At 46.8% G+C, this 18,897-nt stretch overlaps 1 protein-coding gene across 1 annotated transcript in view; it reads right to left on the bottom strand.

Annotated features, from left to right (window-relative positions):
- Positions 1–18,897, bottom strand: part of LOC311109891 (striated muscle preferentially expressed protein kinase-like) — a gene marked incomplete at both ends in the record, with an annotated part of 63,807 nt that overhangs the window by 20,913 nt on the left and 23,997 nt on the right. Inside the window, 11 exons of the mRNA XM_084152908.1 lie at positions 152–310; positions 554–627; positions 1,330–1,516; positions 1,711–1,886; positions 1,986–2,074; positions 2,184–2,368; positions 6,744–6,926; positions 8,805–8,951; positions 9,080–9,672; positions 9,865–10,791; positions 12,377–12,515. Coding sequence (XP_084009034.1) covers positions 152–310; positions 554–627; positions 1,330–1,516; positions 1,711–1,886; positions 1,986–2,074; positions 2,184–2,368; positions 6,744–6,926; positions 8,805–8,951; positions 9,080–9,672; positions 9,865–10,791; positions 12,377–12,515 — 2,859 coding nt within the window. The remainder of the gene's footprint in view (positions 1–151; positions 311–553; positions 628–1,329; positions 1,517–1,710; positions 1,887–1,985; positions 2,075–2,183; positions 2,369–6,743; positions 6,927–8,804; positions 8,952–9,079; positions 9,673–9,864; positions 10,792–12,376; positions 12,516–18,897) is intronic.

The raw sequence follows: 18,897 nt of genomic DNA, 5'->3' as shown, positions 1-18,897 counted from the left end.
TGGATGGAGATAAACACAATATGGTAGATTCATAAAGAGTCAACCAATGGGCTAACAAAGAGATATTACAAGCCATACTAGCCTACATTACCAATTTGCTGTGCATTCTGTACCAATAGGAAATACAGTACATTCCAAGAGGGATACTTACCGAAATGGTTCCAGGTGACTCTGGGAGGAGGAGACCCGCTGACCTTGCAGTCAAAGCGGGCTGTGCGACCCTCTATGACCTCCAGGATGTCCAGCTTGCGGGTGAATAGGGGCTCCCTGGAGGGAGTGACCTTTAGTTGGGCACTGGAGGTCAACTCCTCTGGAACAGGAAGGAAAATGACCAACAATTACATTCATGGTTTATAAGTAGTTTATAGACAATAAGTGATTTACAAATTATAAATAAAGAGGTTTTAACTCATTGGCTGAAATTGTGTGATCATCATTTTTGGTGCCTGCCAAATAGTGTGGCTGTACCATTACATTACTTACAACAGCAGCAATGAATTACTGCCTTATAAACCCATTATTTGGCAAGGAAGTCAAAGGAGGTCTCATTTACCTTTGGCAGTGCTCAGCTTGCAGGTGTAGGTTCCACTGTCGTCTTCATGTACTGAGTTTAACAGCAGCCGGCACCTGTAATAGAAATCCCCTCTGTCAGCTGTCTGGACCTTATTACACGCTCCATGAGCTAACATACTGCCACTGCCTCAGATCCACTTGTGTGGGCTGTTTCCTTCATTAGAAAAAGTGAATGTCCCATTCACAGTTTGCTTATGGACAAAATGTTGTTGTATTTTATTTTTATTTTTTTTATTTCACCTTTATTTAACCAGGTAGGCCAGTTGAGAACAAGTTCTCATTTACAACTGCGACCTGGCCAAGATAAAGCAAAGCAGTGTGATAAAAACAACAACAACACAGAGTTACACATGGGATAAACAAAACATACAGTCAATAACACAATAGAAAATCTATATACAGTGTGTGCAAATATAGTAAGTTATGGAGGTAAGGCAATAAATAGGCCATAGTGCAAAATAATTACAATTTAGTATTAGAAATGTTATTTTGTAGGCCCCCTCCATATTGCTCTAACTAACCATCCAATCTACTCAGATCAGAGTGGATGTTGGAGAAAGGGGCAAGGAAAGGAAATCCCTTCAAAGATTTGAGGCACACCCTATATCGCTCTCACCCATTCAATCAAGGGAAAAGGAAGGAATTCACTTAACAGCATTGAGGCACTTTTCCCTTTCAGAGTGTCTAGGCCAGGGCTCTTCAACACTGTTCCTGGAGAACAACAGGGTTGAAGAGTCCTGGTCTAGTCCTACCCACCTCTTCCCGTTAAAGGTCATCTTGCAGTTGAGCAGTGCCGGCTGAACCAGCTTCCCATTGGACAGCCAGTCTACCTCCACATCCAGAGGCCCGGTCATGTGACACTCAAACATGGCCGACTCTCCGGCCCTCACCGCCACGTCTCGCACCTCTCTGATGATGGCCAGGGCTTCCTGTGCTGGGGAGGCTGGGTAAAAGACAGAGGAGAGAAGAGACCAATACAGATCTGTTACTGTTGGAGCTGGAAACACAAGCATTTCGCTGCACCTGAGATACCAATCAACTTTGATTTGATTTTGAGCTTTTTTCAAAATGCAGCTGGCACCAACCCTAATGGTCAGTCACTGACGCTGGTCTTGTGGATTTCGGACTGATCTTTACCTTTGACCTCTAGTTTGCATTCGCTCTGCTTGGTTCCGTATTCGTTGATGATCTTGCAAGTGTAGAGTCCTGCATCAGTTCTCTGTGCTGGAGCGATGATCATTTCACTGGTGCCGTCCTCTGTCTCACGCACAATGAATCTGCCATTGGTTTTTAGGGTCACTTTGTCCCTCAACCTGGGTGATCGAAACAGGTACATTCTGAGCTCTTGCAAAAGCAAACGAGAGAAAGTCATGACAAACTGCATTGACACACACTGTATACTGTATTCCTACCAGTACACCATAGGTTGAGGATGTCCTCTGACTCTGACAGACATGGTAACCTCCTGTCCCTCTGTCACCACTTGGTCATTCAGTGCTACCTATCAAACCGAAAGACAAAGACTGTTTAAAAGCCAGTACATTGAAAACTCAATGGCGAGGGGAGAAATCCACCTTAGACTATTGAGATGCCCCCTGAATCTTCTTTACCTGAAAAGAGGGGGGATCTTTGAAGAAGGCGTATTTAGACTGTGGCCCCACCCCTCGCGAGGGGGGTTCTCCAATCTCCATGACCTCCTCCAGGGGGCTCAGGTACTCCTCATCTGATTGGAGGGGACTGGTGACCTCCACCAGGGGCAAGCTGCTCGGCTTCCCACCATGCACCTGGGTCAGCTCTGGAGAAACAACATAGTACATGTTTACCATATATAATTTTAATGAATTTTAAGGATGTCCCTACCAGAGGAGGCTGGTGGGAGGAGCTATCGGAGGACGGGCTCATTGTAATGGTTGGAATGGAATAAATGGAACGGTATCAAACACATCTAACATATGGAAACCACATTTAACTCATTTCCATTTATTCCATTGCAGCCATTACAATGATCCCGTCCTCCTATAGCTCCTCCCACCAGCCTCCACTGATCCCTACAAAATGGTGCCCCGTGTGAGCACGATCCTTTACAGTATCAAAATGAACAGAACAGGCGCATCGTCCTGTCTATGCAACACAGAGCGAGGCAGGGTAATAAAATGAAATTTGTAATATAGATCAAACACAACAATAATTCCACAATGACGTTTATGGACCAACCGATATGGTAACGTAGTTAATGAAATGGACACATTGTAACTTGATAGCGTTTGTGAGGTGTAAAGAACAGATATTGTAGCAATAAGCATGAACTGAATTACGTGAATATTCCTAATTAGCCCCCCAACAAAGAGCGTATCTCTGCTCCACTGTCTCCTGTTCTGCTTGTGTGTTGCTCTACTTGTATCACCACGGTGACGTGTTTTTGGAGAGATGAGCGGTTTGGCAGGAGCGATGGAGACAGACACACACACATTGCTGAGGGACCCTTGGAAGTGACCAGCGCTGGACAGATAATGGATTAATCCCTGAATCCCTGACCCAATCATTCTGTGAGTCTAGTCCAGCACCACAAGAGACACACTGTCTCCACCACCAGCCTCTCCACAAGTCACAGTTCATTCAGCTCCACAGAGGAACCATAGTATTGTAGCAACCACCTCTTTACAAAACCATGGGCTCCAGAATTCAATTTCACTGGCAAGATAAACAGACAATGCTCTGACAAACGAACGAGAATAATCAACAGAAGCTATAGATAGAACATGAAAAGGTTCTCTCCTGTTAGGAAAAAGAACAGTGTAGCTCAGTATACATAGAAACTGCTTCGATTGCTTGGCCATACACATGAAGAGATAAAGTGATCAACATCACAGAGACTAAAGCTAACAAGGACGTCTGTAGAAAGAACAGAGGACATCCAGGCATTCTAGATGTTTAGAGGTCTTAGAACCAGAACTCAATTAGTATACAAGTGAAAACCCTTTGATGTTAGAATGTTCTGATTTCTCCTAACTATGACTAAGAAGTTTCAGATGTGGAGATCGAGGACTTACCTAAGAAGTTACATGTCTGAGTCGAGCCTGTGTACAGACAACTAGCACCAGCTTTGTTCCTGTAATGCTGCCAATGTTTACACAAATGCTGCATGGAGCTAGCCTTCCTAGTCTGCTGCTAATAATCAACCAGTTCAATCTCATCCTCTCCCTCTCTCCCTCGCTTTCCTATTTTTTAACTCCAAATTATCTTATTCCTTCTCTCTGTCCTCCAACAATATTACATCAACCCACATTCCCTGTAGCCTAAAGGCTTTGATACAATGTTTTTTTAATGAACACCAAAGACTTTTGGAAAGCATCTCATATTGTAGGTATATATTCCAGTTGCAAAAACTCAGCATTTGATGTAGGTGGATTTAATTCAGACGTTTAATACCCTAAATCTCCTCTAATACACTACTGTTTAAATCCCAACTTGATGCGCCAAAATCCTCACCCACCCCACAGAACCATAGCAACATGACTCATAATCTCGTTGTACATGAGTTTGGCAAGTCCCCTGACTCTAGCATCGCAGGGTGAAATCATCACGGATAAAGAAGGGGTCTATGATCGCAACATTAATCTCACACTGGGACATACAGCAGACCGCAATTACCATTGAGAACAAGAGGCTGCTATAAATACCATGTGGTAGCCTCCACTGGCCTAATATGGCCAAGCAGGCCTGGTGCTGAGCTAGCGCCAGAAAGCTACAGCAGTAGCATACACTCTACAGGATAACACTGTGCAGAGACATTACAGGACTGGAGAAAGAGCTTGTGGCACATTCGAGGGATGTTTAAATAGTTTGGCTTCCTCAACAGATATGGAAGGAGTAGGTCTAAGAGAGCGAGAGACATTTATGAACTACTGTATATTGGATTGTCACAGAGATCTGTGTGTTTCTGTTTGAAATAATAAGTATATTATTGCAGCCATTATTTTGATTTGATGCAGGAGTGTTACTGTTTGTCTGTATTGGCTTGCTGTGAGAGCTGTGGTGTGGTTTTGTCACGCCCTGGCTCTGGGGACACTTGTATGTTGAGCCAGGGTGTGCATTTCATTTGTTTATCTAGTATGTGTATTTCTATGTTGGCCTGAGTGGCTCCCAATCAGAGGCAACGAGTGTCAGCTGTCGTTGGTTGTCTCTGATTGGGAGCCATATTTAAACTGTCTGTTTCCCATTTGTGTTTGTGGGATCTTGTTTCAAGTCTGTTTATGTTAGACCGTGAACTGTCACGTATCGTTTGTTGGTTTTGATCGTGTCTCTAATTAAAGAGTATGTTTGCCTGCAACGCTGCGCCTTGGTCCTCATCATCTGTTCTAGACGATCGTGACAGAAGATCCCACCTCGACTGGATCAAGCAGCGTGACGAGGAGAGAGGATGGACTTGGGAGGAGATGAGTGCGAGTCTGGCAAGAGGGATGGAGGCCTTGGCCACGGGTAGGAGTGAAGCCCATAAATTTTTTAGGGGGGGACTAACGCCGTGGACGACGGGGCAGCAGGAGGCCGCCAGGTTACGGGAGTCACTGGTCACCAGGGGGAAGGAGGATGTAGAGGCACGGCGAGAGGTACTGGCGTGTGTTGCCAGTCCGGTCCGGCCTGTTCCTGATCCCCACGTAGGGCCAGTGGTGTGTGTTCCCAGTACGGTCCGGCCTGTTCCTGCCACTCGCACCAAGTCAGTGGTGCGTTTCGTCAGCCCGGCGCGGCCCGTTCCTGCTCCCCGCACCAAGTCAGTGGTGCGCGTCGTCAGCCCGGTCCGGCCCATTCCTGCTCCCCGCACCAAGTCAGTGGTGCGTTTCGTCAGCCCAGCTCGGCCCGTTCCTGCTCCCCGCACCAAGTCAGTGGTGCGCTTCGTCAGCCCGGCACGGCCCGTTCCTGCTCCCCGCACCAAGTCAGTGGTGCGCTTCGTCAGCCCGGTCCGGCCCGCTCCTGCTCCCCGCACCAAGTCAATGGTGCGTTTCGTCAGCCCGGCGCGGCCCGCTCCTGCTCCCCACACCAAGCCAGTGGTGTGCGTCGTCAGTCCGGCACGGCCCGTGCCTGTTCCACCGGTGGCTGGTCCAGCACTGGTCAGATGCTTCACGCCGGAGCTAGAGCAATCCGCTCCACCAGTGTGCAGTCCAGCTCCGGCCAGCGGGGCCAGACCGGACCAGGGGTACTTTGGGGGGTTGGAGAGGGAGCGGGGATCAGGCCCGGAGCCGGATCCGCCGCCTAAGCGGAGTGCCCACCCGGTCCCTCCCCTGTGGTGTTTGGTGGGCGCGGTCGGAGTCCGCGCCTTTAGGGGGGGGTACTGTCACGCCCTGGCTCTGGGGACACTTGTATGTTGAGCCAGGGTGTGCATTTCATTTGTTTATCTAGTATGTGTATTTCTATGTTGGCCTGAGTGGCTCCCAATCAGAGGCAACGAGTGTCAGCTGTCGTTGGTTGTCTCTGATTGGGAGCCATATTTAAACTGTCTGTTTCCCATTTGTGTTTGTGGGATCTTGTTTCAAGTCTGTTTATGTTAGACCGTGAACTGTCACGTATCGTTTGTTGGTTTTGATCGTGTCTCTAATTAAAGAGTATGTTTGCCTGCAACGCTGCGCCTTGGTCCTCATCATCTGTTCTAGACGATCGTGACAGGTTTATATTTTAATGTAACCATAATTCAAACTATTGACTATTGACTGAACCAACAGACATCTCAGCTAATAATACACATCCTACATTTTTATATCCAAGAGGAATACTCATTCTGTTGACAAAGACTAATCCCCAATTTTGAACATCCGCCTAACTGACTGAAAACCCGGGGACCTTTAGTGATTGGCAGACAAGTCTTTGTTTTGAACATCCACCAGGGGACCCAAATGCCTTTCACAAATTAAGAGTTGCCGTGGCAACTATCTGTGGAAGGAGCTTGGGCTTGGGATGGGATGCCCCTTTGTAGTTATGAAGACAAATTGTCAGAGCAGAGCTGGCAGGGGATTAGGATGGAGAGTTGTGGTGTTTGCGTGCATGTGTGCGTTTGTCTGTCTGTGTGTGCATCCCAGACCAAATAAATGGTGTTCCTTTAGTCAATTGATCAACTAGAATGTATGGCAGCCTGTGTGCATGCCTGTGTGAGTGTTGTATCTGTGTGTAACCCCACTCACCTGATTTGATGTAGAGCGTGGCGTTGCAGGATGCTTTCCCGGCCGTGTTGACAGCGGTGACGCAGTACGTCCCGGCATCTCCAGACCTCATCTGGGTTATCAGTAGGGAGTGCTGCTCCCCCTCAGCCTTGACCACATGGGACGGGCTGCTCCTTATCAGAACGTTACTCTTCTTCCAAGTCACTGCATTCCAAGGGGTCACACACAAAGACATATCTCAGACCACGCTCAGACAACTTAATCACAGTCCCTTCCCCTGTGTCTAAGTGCAGAATGATGTGTGGCCCCTAAGCACCGTTCCAAGGTCAGTTTGACATACAGTGCATTCGGAAAGTAATCAGACCCCTTCCCTATGTCCACATTTTGTTATCTTACAGCCTTATTCTAAAATGAATTAAATAAAACATGTTACTCATCAATCTACACACAATACCCCATAATGATAAAGCGAAAATAGGTTTTTAGACATTTTTGCAAATTTATAAAAAATACCTTATTTACATAAGTATTCAGACCCTTTGCTATGAGACTCGAAATTGAGCTCAGGTGCATCCTGTTTCCATTGATCATTGCTGAGATATTTCTACAACTTGATTGGAGTCCACCTGTGGTAAATTCAATTGATTGGACATGATTTGGAAAGCACACACCTGTCTATATAAGGTCCCACAGTTGATCGAGTTCCTCTGTGGAAATGGGAGAACCTTCCAGAAGGACAACCATCTCTGCAGCACTCCACCAATCAGGCCTTTATGATAGAGTGGCCAGACGGAAGCCACTCCTCAGTAAAAGGCACATAGCAGCCCGCTTGGAGTTTGCCAAAAGGCACCTAAAGACTCTCAGACCATGAGAAACAAGATTCTCTGGTCTGATGAAACCAAGATTGAACTCTTTGGCCTGAATACCAAGCGTCACGTCTGGAGGAAACCTGGCACCATCCCTACGGTGAAGCATAGTGGTGGCAGCATCATGCTGTGGGGATGTTTTTCAGCTGCAGGGACTGGGAGACTAGTCAGGATCGAGGGAAAGATGAACGGAGTAAAGTACAGAGAGATCCTTGATGAAAACCTGCACCAAAGCGCTCAGGACCTCAGACTGGGGCGAAGGTTCACCTTCCAACAGGACAACGACCCTAAGCACACAGCCAAGACAACGCAGGAGTGGCTTCGGGACAAGTCTTTGAATGTCCTTGAGTGGCCCAGCCAGAGCCCGGACTTGAACCCGAGGAGAGACCTGAAAATAGCTGCGCAGTGACGCTCCTCATCCAACCTGACAGAGCTTGAGAGGATCTGCAGAGAAGAATGGGAGAAACTCCCCAAATACAGGTGTGCCAAGCTTGTAGCGTCATACCCAAGAAGACTCGAGGCTGTAATCGCTGTCAAAGGTGCTTCAACAAAGTACTGAGTAAAGGGTCAGAATACTTATGTGAATGTTTTTTTTTTACATTTTAGTCATTTAGCAGATGCTCTTATCCAGAGCGACTTACAGTTAGTGAGTGCATACATTTTTCATACTGCCCCCCCCGTGGGAAACGAACCCACAACCCTGGCGTTGCAAGCTCCATGCTCTACCAACTGAGAAACATTATGGGGTATTGTGTGTAGATTGATGAGGGGAAAAAACAATTTAATCCATTTTAGAATAAGGCTGTAATGCAAAGGGGTCTGAATACTGTGGAAAAATACTGTGGAAAAAGTCAAGGGGTCTGAATACTGTGGAAAAATACTGTGGAAAAAGTCAAGGGGTCTGAATACTGTGGAAAAATACTGTGGAAAAAGTCAAGGGGTCTGAATACTGTGGAAAAACACTGTGGAAAAAGTCAAGGGGTCTGAATACTGTGGAAAAATACTGTGGAAAAAGTCAAGGGGTCTGAATACTGTGGGAAAACACTGTGGAAAAAGTCAAGGGGTCTGAATACTGTGGGAAAACACTGTGGAAAAAGTCAAGGGGTCTGAATACTTTCCAAATGCACTGTATTACATCATCATCGTCCAAATGTGTTTGGGGAAGGCAAAAGCTGACCCCAGAGCTGTGCTTAACCTCTACCTGGAGATGACCTACCTGTTGGGAGGGGGCTGCCAGTGATGACACATTTGAGCAGGACCTCAGAGCCAGCGGTGGCGGTGGTGTCCCTCAGGGGCCTCTCAAACTCTGGTTCCTCAGCTGGCCCCTCATCTGCCGACATGTAAGAGTCATCTGAATCGTCTCCTACAACAGAAAGATAGGCGCTGTATTACTTTCCCTCTATACTGTAGATATTCATCTATTTAGGACGGTAGCACATTAATGTCTAGCTGATGTGTCGCCCAGTGGATACCCGCAATTCAGTGTCCTACCTGTCTCAGGAGACATAGGTCGACTTTCCCAAGACCTTCCAGAGACTTTTCCCTTCTTCTGAGTCTTGGAAGCCCTGCCCTCCTTCTTCCCTGATCTTCTCGTCTTTCCTCTCTCTCTCTTCTCTCCAGCCTCCTCCTCCTCCTCTTCCATTTCCATGAGCTTGTCCTCCACCAGGATGGTAGGGATGGTCATCTTCAGCGCGGGAGACGTCCTCCCCGGCTCTCCCTTCCATCTCTTCGTTAGAGGGCTGATGGAAGGGGTGGAGGTGGGGGATGGGGTGGGGGACAGCCGTGGTGGCTTGGGAGGATAGGGAAAGGCTGGCTCTTTGGCTGGGGTCGGTGATGGTGCTCTCTGCATGGTGGGGCTTGGAGACCTGGGGCTTGGAGGCCTGCGTTGGTGTAGAGGTTGCTCAAGCTCGTTAGGAGTGGAAGGCCCTTTGGCGTGGGTAGGCGATTCTCTCTGTGCGGTAGGTATTGGAGACCTGCGGTGGTCCATCTTGGGTGGAGGCCCTTTGGGTGTTGGAGATACAGGTGGTTGTTCCTCGGCCGTGTGTGGAGGCTTCGCCGCCGCGGGAGAGCTCTGAAGGACTTCCCTGTGTCAAATGCATTATGTAATGTTGGTACAGGAAATAAAATAGAAAGGCATTATGTCATCTATATCTGTGTACACATATTGCTATTGAGCTGTCAGAACAGTGTGTGCAAATACACACAGGCACACACACGCGTACACACAAATCGACAAACACAAAAACACACAGTGTTAATGGATCATCTGAGCCTACCTGTTTGGGCTTTTCCGCGTGACTCTTGGTGAGGGTGATCGTCGCCCTGGTAACTGGTTAACCAGTACTGTCTCCATGGAAACAGAGCCTTTCCCCACACTTTTAGACTCTGACGGCTGAGCTGACGCTGAAGCTGAATCATGCTGCTCTTGTTGAGGAACATTCCTTTGATCTGTCAGACCCTTCTCTTGGGATTGGGATGTTTTTCGGGACGTAACGCTCTCGTCAACGCTCTTCCCTCCTACTCCTCTCTCCTCCAGGACCCTCTCCCTCTCTTCCAGCTTCTTGACCACCTGAGGGGGAATGGGCTCCAGCTTGCCCACGGACCGACTCTCCGTCTGGGGCAACTGCTCGGTGGAGTAAGCCTTCTTCAGGTTGGGCCTCCCCACCAGCTTCTTGATCCTGGCCAGCTCCTCTGTGAACTTGTTCTGGAAGCTCTGGACCCTCTGCTGGTAGCTTGGTTTGTCCTCCAGAGACGAGGCCCTCTTCTTTCCGAACACGGAACGCCTCGATGCCGCAGCATCCGGCTGGCTTGTCCCCTCCTCTTTGGAGACCCCCTCCAGATCGCAGGATGCTGCCCGGCCGAAAGAGTGCCCAGATCTGACCCCCGCACTCACCTCACTCACCTTTTGTTCAAACTCCTTGACCTTGTCAAAGATCTTGGGTGCGGTGCGGGCCAATTTGGGTGTCTTGCCACCACTGCTGCCGCTGCTTGAAGTATGGGAGGTGGCTCCTGAAGACCACCCTGGGAGTTTGTTTTTGACCACAGCTCCTCCTAGGGAAGGGTCTTGGGTACTGTGTGAGGTGACACTGTTCTTATTGGAACTGAGGGATGTTGTGGGTTGGGATACAGTTTGACTGGACTGGGGTGAGGCAGGACTGAAGGATGGGCCTGTTTGCGTTTGGGGGAGAGAAGGAGATTGGATCCTGGAAGAGGAGGGTTTTAGGGAAATGGAAAGTTAGACATGAAAAGAAGGGACAAGGAGGGGCCCAGGTTTTTGGAAGAGGAGGAAAAGCCATTGGATGTTTGTGTGCTCGGTAGAGGATGTTTGTGTGCTCGGTAGAGGATGTTTGTGTGCTCGGTAGAGGATGTTTGCTTGAGAACATTTGTGAATCTCGTAATTGTGTTTGTGTGTGTGTGTGTGTGTGTGTATGTGCGTGCCTGTGTCTGTGTCTGTGTGCACGTAAATGAGTGTCCGCTGCTTTATGAAATAGTAATACTGTTTATAGTCAATATAATTTGAGTGTTGATTTCTCATCAGGACAGATTAACTTTCAGAAATAAACAGAACATGGAATGGCCATAGATGTAGTGATTTTAGCACAGATAACATTTAACTTATATGGACACAAATCTCAATCCACTATAGAAGATAATGCTTGTGTCTACCACAACATGTGTAGGAGCCAAACAGATCATATTGTATATTTGTATGTTTCCAATTCATGATGCATTTCTGTTGTATGTGTGTTTGCCACTAATCCCCTGTCAAGTGTGAGTACCCCCTCTACAGGCCAATGGAGAATATAGTTAAAAGGCATACATGCTCCAAGGCCTACTGGGAGTTACTGGAGTGGCAGCCATACCAGACCATGACATGAATGGTCAATGTTATCATGTTGCAGTGACACATAGAGAAATAATAAGAGTCCTGTATGAATTAATCTAATACTAACTCTTCCAACATAACCAGGAAAGACCCCTATTCATCAACTATGAAAACAATCACACATGCTTTGACACACACACCTCTCATGTTAGCTGAACACGCAGTCAATTTAGTTGGGATGAAACTAGTTCACAAACACATGCAGACAAACATTAGCTTTTGATTCACACATCCAGTCATGCATGTGACACCAACGCTATGAAGATATCCAGGAATATCTGACGGTAATGCTAGTAGAACAAGGGAAACAATTTGGTCAACATACATGGCATGCAGCAAAAACCAACGGAAACCAAAGGCTTCAGTGGTACTTTTTGATATCATAAGACAGAACGGAAGTACAGCCGAAGCAAGTAATGGCATGAAGTCAAAGGAAAGTATGATTAAAAAAACTAAACAGAAATAATATACTATAGGAACCAATAATGATTTGGAAAAGCTAAAAGGCAAGAACACAAAAGGAAATAACAAACATATTATACATTCAATAGAAATCTTTGGGAAGAAATGGATCTAGGAAAATCATGATTGTGATGTGTAATATTTCGTGTTAGTTGTGTCTGTTAAAGTTGGGAAATTGGTTTTCGAGGCCACTCTTTTTATAATTGGGATCAGTGAAAAGAAGAAGTTGTCCCTATAAAGGCATGGAAAACGTTCTTCCCCTGTAGAGGCTAAACATGCTTCCATAGTAGTCGCTTCCTACAGACACACTTTCCTCCGACCCCAGCATGGGTTGGTTAGTGCGAGCCAGGTTAGCGTGAGACGCCCGGATCAAGGGCTCCACACCCAGGTGTCTGACTAGGGCCCCTGGCCCCCCATCGGTCCCGCCGCAGAGAGCTTGCCTGCCGGAGTGTGTTGGGTCCTGGGCCCCTGGGGGCCGTGAGCCCAAAGCCATGAGCTCCCTCTCCACCACTGGGTCATGGCCCCCAGGAAAGGTGGCCCTCCGGTCAGGGCTGGAGTCCATCATCCTACCTCCTTCACCTGCAGGGACAGAGGACAGGGGTCAGGGGTCAGACTGGAGATGGAGACATAGAGAAGAATGTGGATTAGAGAGAGGGAATAGAGATAGAGTGAAAGTAAGAAAGATTAGAGAGAGAGAGAGAGAGAGAGAGAGAGAGAGAGAGAGAGAGAGAGAGAGAGAGCATAGATCAATAGAAGAAGATACTGAGAAGGTTAACAAATAAAAAATGGAAGTAGACAGGAGTTAAGACAAGCACTGGAAGAATGTCTAAACCAACAAAGATGATTGATTAAGTAGAGCAGTAGGAAAGAAGGAAATAAGCAAATGTGTCCCACCACAAGCACTGAAACAACCCCAGAGCTCGACCAATCAGATAATGATTGACATTTTATTGAGTGGCGATGGAGACAGAAATGCGTCGGCAACTGAAAGAAGTTGAAGTCAGCAGCTTCCTTTAACGACTAAACCCATTTATTGGGACGAGACGAGGAAACGAGGGAAAACAAGCAAGCAGCATCTCCCACAAGCACTGAGGATTTTAAACAGACTCAACTCCACCGACTAAACACAAATTCAGATCTCAAAAAAGCCCAATATGAGCAATCTGTAGTAGACGCAGGATGGGGCCCACTGATAAAAGCACACAGCCTTCCAAAATCTTGCCATGCAGATCTTTAAAAGCCTCTCTGGCCTTGAGGTGGATTCCCTCTGGCAGAGCTTCTCCGGGCGCTCTGGGGTGGAAGGAAGGGGGGTGGACTACTTAATCCTGCCAGCACTCCAAAACGCAGGTGTGGAACGAGAAATGGTTTTTCCATTTTCCATGACTCATTCTGAAGCTAATGATGATGAAAGACATTATCCTCACACGACACCTTACTAACCACAAGCATCCTACATTTCTGCATTATCGGTTAAGAAAAGGGTTCATTGGAACCAATCAAGATTTTTCTTTTTGGGAAGAAATTAAATTAGCTGGTGGAATATAATTTACATGCATCAGCTACATTATTAGTGAAGATGATTTCTGTGCTGAGCTAAGGGACAGTTATTAGAGGAAATGCAATTTGCATTGTTATCTGGTTGATATTTGGTATTATAAACTGGGTTGTTCGAGCCCTGAATGCTGATTGACTGACAGCCGTGGTATATCAGCCTGCATACCACGGGTATGACAAAACATTTATTTTTAATACTCTAGTTACGTTGGTAATCAGTTTATAATAGCAATAAGGCACCTTGGGGGTTTGTGGTATATTGTCAATATACCACAGCACTCCCTTGGATGTACACAGAGAGCTAATATTAATAATATGCATGTCAATCTCTCCTGGCTCAAAGTGGAGGAGAGATTGACTTCATCACTACTTGTATTTATGAGCGGTATTGACATATTGAATGCGCCGAGCTGTCTGTTTGAACTACTGGCGCACAGCTCAGACACCCATGCATACCCCACAAGACATGCCACAAGAGGTCTCTTCAAAGTCCCCAAGTCCAGAACAGACTATGGGAGGTGCAAGGTACTACATAGAGCCATGACTACATGGAACTCGATTCCACATCAAGTAACTGATGCAAGCAGTAAAATTAGATCTAAAAAACAGATAAAAATACACCTTATGGAACAGCGGGGACTGTGAAGCAACACTAACATAGGCCCAGACACATGCATACACACACACGATAACATACGCACTATACACAAACATACACATGGATTTTGAACTGTAGATATGTGGTAGTGGTGGAGTAGGGGCCTGAGGGCACACAGTGTGTTGTGAAATCTGTGAATGTATTTTAATGTTTTTAAAATTGTATGAACTGCCTTAATTTTGCTGGACCCCAGGAAGAGTAGCTGCTGCCTTGGCAGCAGCTAATGGGGATCCATAATAAATACAAATACAAATACTCTGCGTTGCGTCGTGCCTAATAACAACATTTAGCCGTGGTATATTGGCCATATATCACACTCCCTCGAGCCTTATTGCTTAAATGTATTCAAGCATCCTACATTTGTGCATTATCGGTTAACAAAAGGGTCCATTGGAACCAATCAATGTTTTTCTTTTTGGGAAGAAATGAAATTAGCTGGTGGAATATAATTTACATGCATTAGCTACATTTTTAGTGAAGAGGATTTCTGTGCTGAGCTAAGGGGCAGTTATTAGAGGAAATGCAATTTGCGTTGTTATCTGGTTGATATTTGGTTAGGTACTCCGCCTCTCACTGCAGGTGGGGCGGTGAGTGAAAGACGTCTTTGTGTTGGTTCCTTTGACTGAGTATGGAAAGAACAAACACTGAATCACTCCTCCCCTCTCGTTTGATAGCACCACTCTCTCTCTCTCTCTCTTCATCCTCCCTCCACTCTCATTTGATAGCACCATTCTCTCTCTTTTTCTCTTCTCTTTCGGGAACGACGGCACTCTCGGGTCTGTCAACACGAAACCTTCGAAAGTGCAAACAGTATCTTTACAACCGAGCAAGGAGGACAGAATTTAAAATAGATGTGTGCTGCGAGAGGAGTGCATCCATGTTCATGGACTACATTTCGACAGACTGGTGACCCCTGTTGTGAAGCATCTGCTTTGGTGGCACCGATGAGCACTGTCATACCCCCATAACAAATCATCATCAGTTCCCTGTCAAATCCTGTTTCATCCATATTTCCATACACCTAGAGTTGGTACTGTAAGTAAAGGGGTGGTATAATGTGATGTTCAAGCTGGGGAAATGCTCTGTTTTCTGAGAGCCAGGGCTCTCTATCCAGACCATAACTCTGTAGGGTGGCAGTGACACAGACAGACAGACAGACAGACAGACAGACAGACAGACAGACAGACAGACAGACAGACAGACAGACAGACAGACAGACAGACAGACAGACAGACAGACAGACAGACAGACAGACAGACAGACAGACAGACAGACAGACAGACAGACAGACAGACAGACAGACAGAGAGAGAGAAGAAAAATTCATTACAATGATATATTTTATATTATAAGGACTGAATTCTAAGGCTACCAAGCTTAAGCTTGCTACAAAGAGATACAATTTCAATTAGCACTGACGTGTGAAGTGAGAGGTGTCAAAGCCCTTGAGCCCAACAATGGCAGGAGAGTCGTACAGTCTACCCCAACTAGAGGCCTTAGAAGAGGCCTTAGAAGCACCCCCCCACTGTTCAGAGGTCATTAAAATACAGTACCCTCTGAATGTAAAAAACGACAAGACACGAAAAGAGTACAAATTGAAACTTCTTTTGGGGAAGCACGAGACACTTTTTGCTGATTTGTATAAAAATGGCAACATAAGCAACCTTATCTTCCACACAGACCATCCCCTGGCATGGCACAGTGCTATACTAGCACACTACCCCTCTGTTAAGAGGGGGGGTGTTAGCGACGGGTGGAAACTCAGGATACTGGACAACGAGGACTCTGAGTCGTCTAATATTAATCTCTATAAATCTGGAACCGTTTTGGTTCAAGGCAACACCAAACAGTTCCAGCTGGACTTCCACCTAATCAAAGAAATAGCTCAGCAGGAGAAGCTGTCCCTTGAGAAAGATACCCCTACCCCGAGCGGGTCAGACCAGACCTCTTCATTAAATAACCCCACAGAGCAACCCCAAGCAGAAACTCAACTTCCCAGCACAGAGTACTACTCCCTCATTGAAATGAAGGATAAATTCACCCAGCTGGAGGTAAGGCAGGTGGAGCTGGAACAGCAGGTGAACACACTCCAGTCAGCACAGACCCAGACAACAGTCCAGCACAACAACACCCCCTTAACTAGACCTGGAGAGCTGCAGGTAGAGAGAGACATGTCTGCACTCTGGACTGTGGTGAGACAACATCAACAGGAGAAAGAGCAGGAGCAGGAGAAGAACAGAGCACTAGAGGAGAGGATCAGAGTGCTGGAGGAGAAGGTGAGAACGATGATGGGTGACATTGAACAACCCATTAGAGAACAGCCCACCTCAGATCCTGGCCAAAGTCTCGACACCGCAGCAGAACAGTACACCCTAGACCCTGACCATAGCCTCGACATCACACCCAGACAAACAAATGAAGAACCCCAAGCCCTGGGGACCCCAACCCCTCTGAGCAACCTCCCAGTCAGACACCCTGATAGCCCTCATGACGACCCCCCCACACCCACTGAGGACATACACAAGCCACAGATTGTACTCCTTATGGACTCAAACGGGAAATACATACAAGAAAATAAACTTTTTCCAAAACACACAGTGTCTAAACTCTGGTGTCCAAATACCCAGCGCGCCCTAGACCTTCTGTCTAAGGACCGACTAGGATCACCCAGCCACATAATAATACACACAGGCACAAACGACCTGAGAACACAGCAGGAAAGGGTGGCCACATCACTCAAGGGCGTGATAGAAAAAGCTTCTTCTACTTTCCCCAACGCACAAGTGGTTATCTCAACCCTGTTACCACGAAAAGACTTCCACCCTGCTACCATACAGCGGGTAAACGCAAGTATTTCCCGTGACTGTGCATCAAAACCAAATGTCTTCCTGGCCCACCACTCCACCCTGGACGTGAACAGCCTTTACGACCAGGTCCACCTATACAAGGCAGCAGTGCCCACCTTCGCCCGGACCCTAAAGGATATCGCCCTCAACCGCAGACCCAACACCTCACACAGGAGCAACAGATCAACAGACACCCCGCCCAGACCAGCGAGACACTCTCCCAGACCTGCGGGACCCCCCCCAGGACCTACACATAGAGGACCCCCGCAGAGAGGACCTACATCCAGACCACAGCACCATCAACCACATCTACACCCCCACCCCAACCAATTAACTCCCCCCCAAGTCAACCATGCCCACACCCCATTTAGGCCCCCTCAGATCAGACCTATGCCCCTCCTACCCACCCCAAGCCCCCCACTCCCACAAAGAGGGCCTCAACATGAAAGTCACACATACGCCCAGGCCGTGAGCAGGCAAACAGGCCCAACACCCACTCTTACACTAGCCCAAGCCAATGGCATGTACCAGATGCTCAGCAGGCTCTGCTCACAATTACTGGCCTGAGGCCAAACCACACAACCAACAACATTAGACACTTTATGGAACACAAAGCCTTCACTATTTCATCCTGGAATATCCAAGGCCTGAGGTCATCTGCCTTTGGCCTAAAGAGCAGGAATCTGGACTTCACCAAAGAAATCGGAAATACAGACATTGTCATCCTACAAGAAACATGGTATAGAGGAGACGGACCCACTGGTTGCCCTCTAGGTTACAGAGAGCTGGTAGTCCCATCCACCAAACTACCAGGTGTGAAACAGGGAAGGGACTCAGGGGGTATGCTAATTTGGTATAGAGCAGACCTAACTCACTCTATTAAATTAATCAAAACAGGAACATTTTACATTTGGTTAGAAATTCAAAAGGAAATTATCTCAACTGAGAAAAATGTCCTCCTGTGTGCTACCTATATCCCCCCACTAGAATCCCCATACTTTAATGAAGACAGTTTCTCCATCCTGGAGGGGGAAATCAATCATTTCCAGACCCAGGGACATGTACTAGTCTGTGGCGACCTAAATGCCAGAACTGGACAAGAACCTGACACCCTCAGCACACAGGGGGACAAACACCTACCTGGAGGTGACAGCATTCCCTCCCCCATATGCCCCCCTAGGCACAACTACGACAACATAACCAACAAAAATGGGTCACGACTCCTGCAGCTCTGTCGCACACTGGGTATGTACATAGTCAATGGTAGGCTTCGAGGGGACTCCTATGGTAGGTACACCTATAGCTCATCTCTTGGCAGTAGTACTGTAGACTACTTTATCACTGACCTCAACCCAGAGTCTCTCAGAGCGTTCACAGTCAGCCCACTGACACCCCTATCAGACCACAGCAAAATCACAGTCTACTTGAACAGAGCAATACTCAATCATGAGGCATCAAAGCCAAAAGAACTAAATAATATTAAGAAATGCTATAGATGGAAGGAAAGTAGTGTTGAAACCTACCAAAAAACAATTAGGAAACAACAAATTCAATCCATTCTAGACAACTTCCTGGACAAAACGTTCCACTGTAATAGTGAAGGTGTAAACTTGGCAGTAGAAAACCTAAACAGTATATTTGACCTCTCAGCTTCCCTATCAAATCTAAAAATCTCTAACAGAAAACCAAAGAAAAGTAATAACAGTGATAAATGGTTTGATGAAGAATGCAAAAACCTAAGAAAGAAATTGAGAAACCTATCCAACCAAAAACATAGAGACCCAGAAAACCTGAGCCTACGCCTTCACTATGGTGAATCACTAAAACAATACAGAAATACACTACGGAAAAAGAAGGAACAGCATGTCAGAAATCAGCTCAATGTAATTGAAGAATCCATAGAC

Source organism: Coregonus lavaretus, assembly GCF_964263955.1.
Source record: "Coregonus lavaretus genome assembly, chromosome: 35".
NCBI lineage: Eukaryota > Metazoa > Chordata > Actinopteri > Salmoniformes > Salmonidae > Coregonus > Coregonus lavaretus.
The sequence above is the reverse complement of the archived record's forward strand: the minus strand, read 5'-3'. Positions and strand labels throughout refer to the sequence as shown.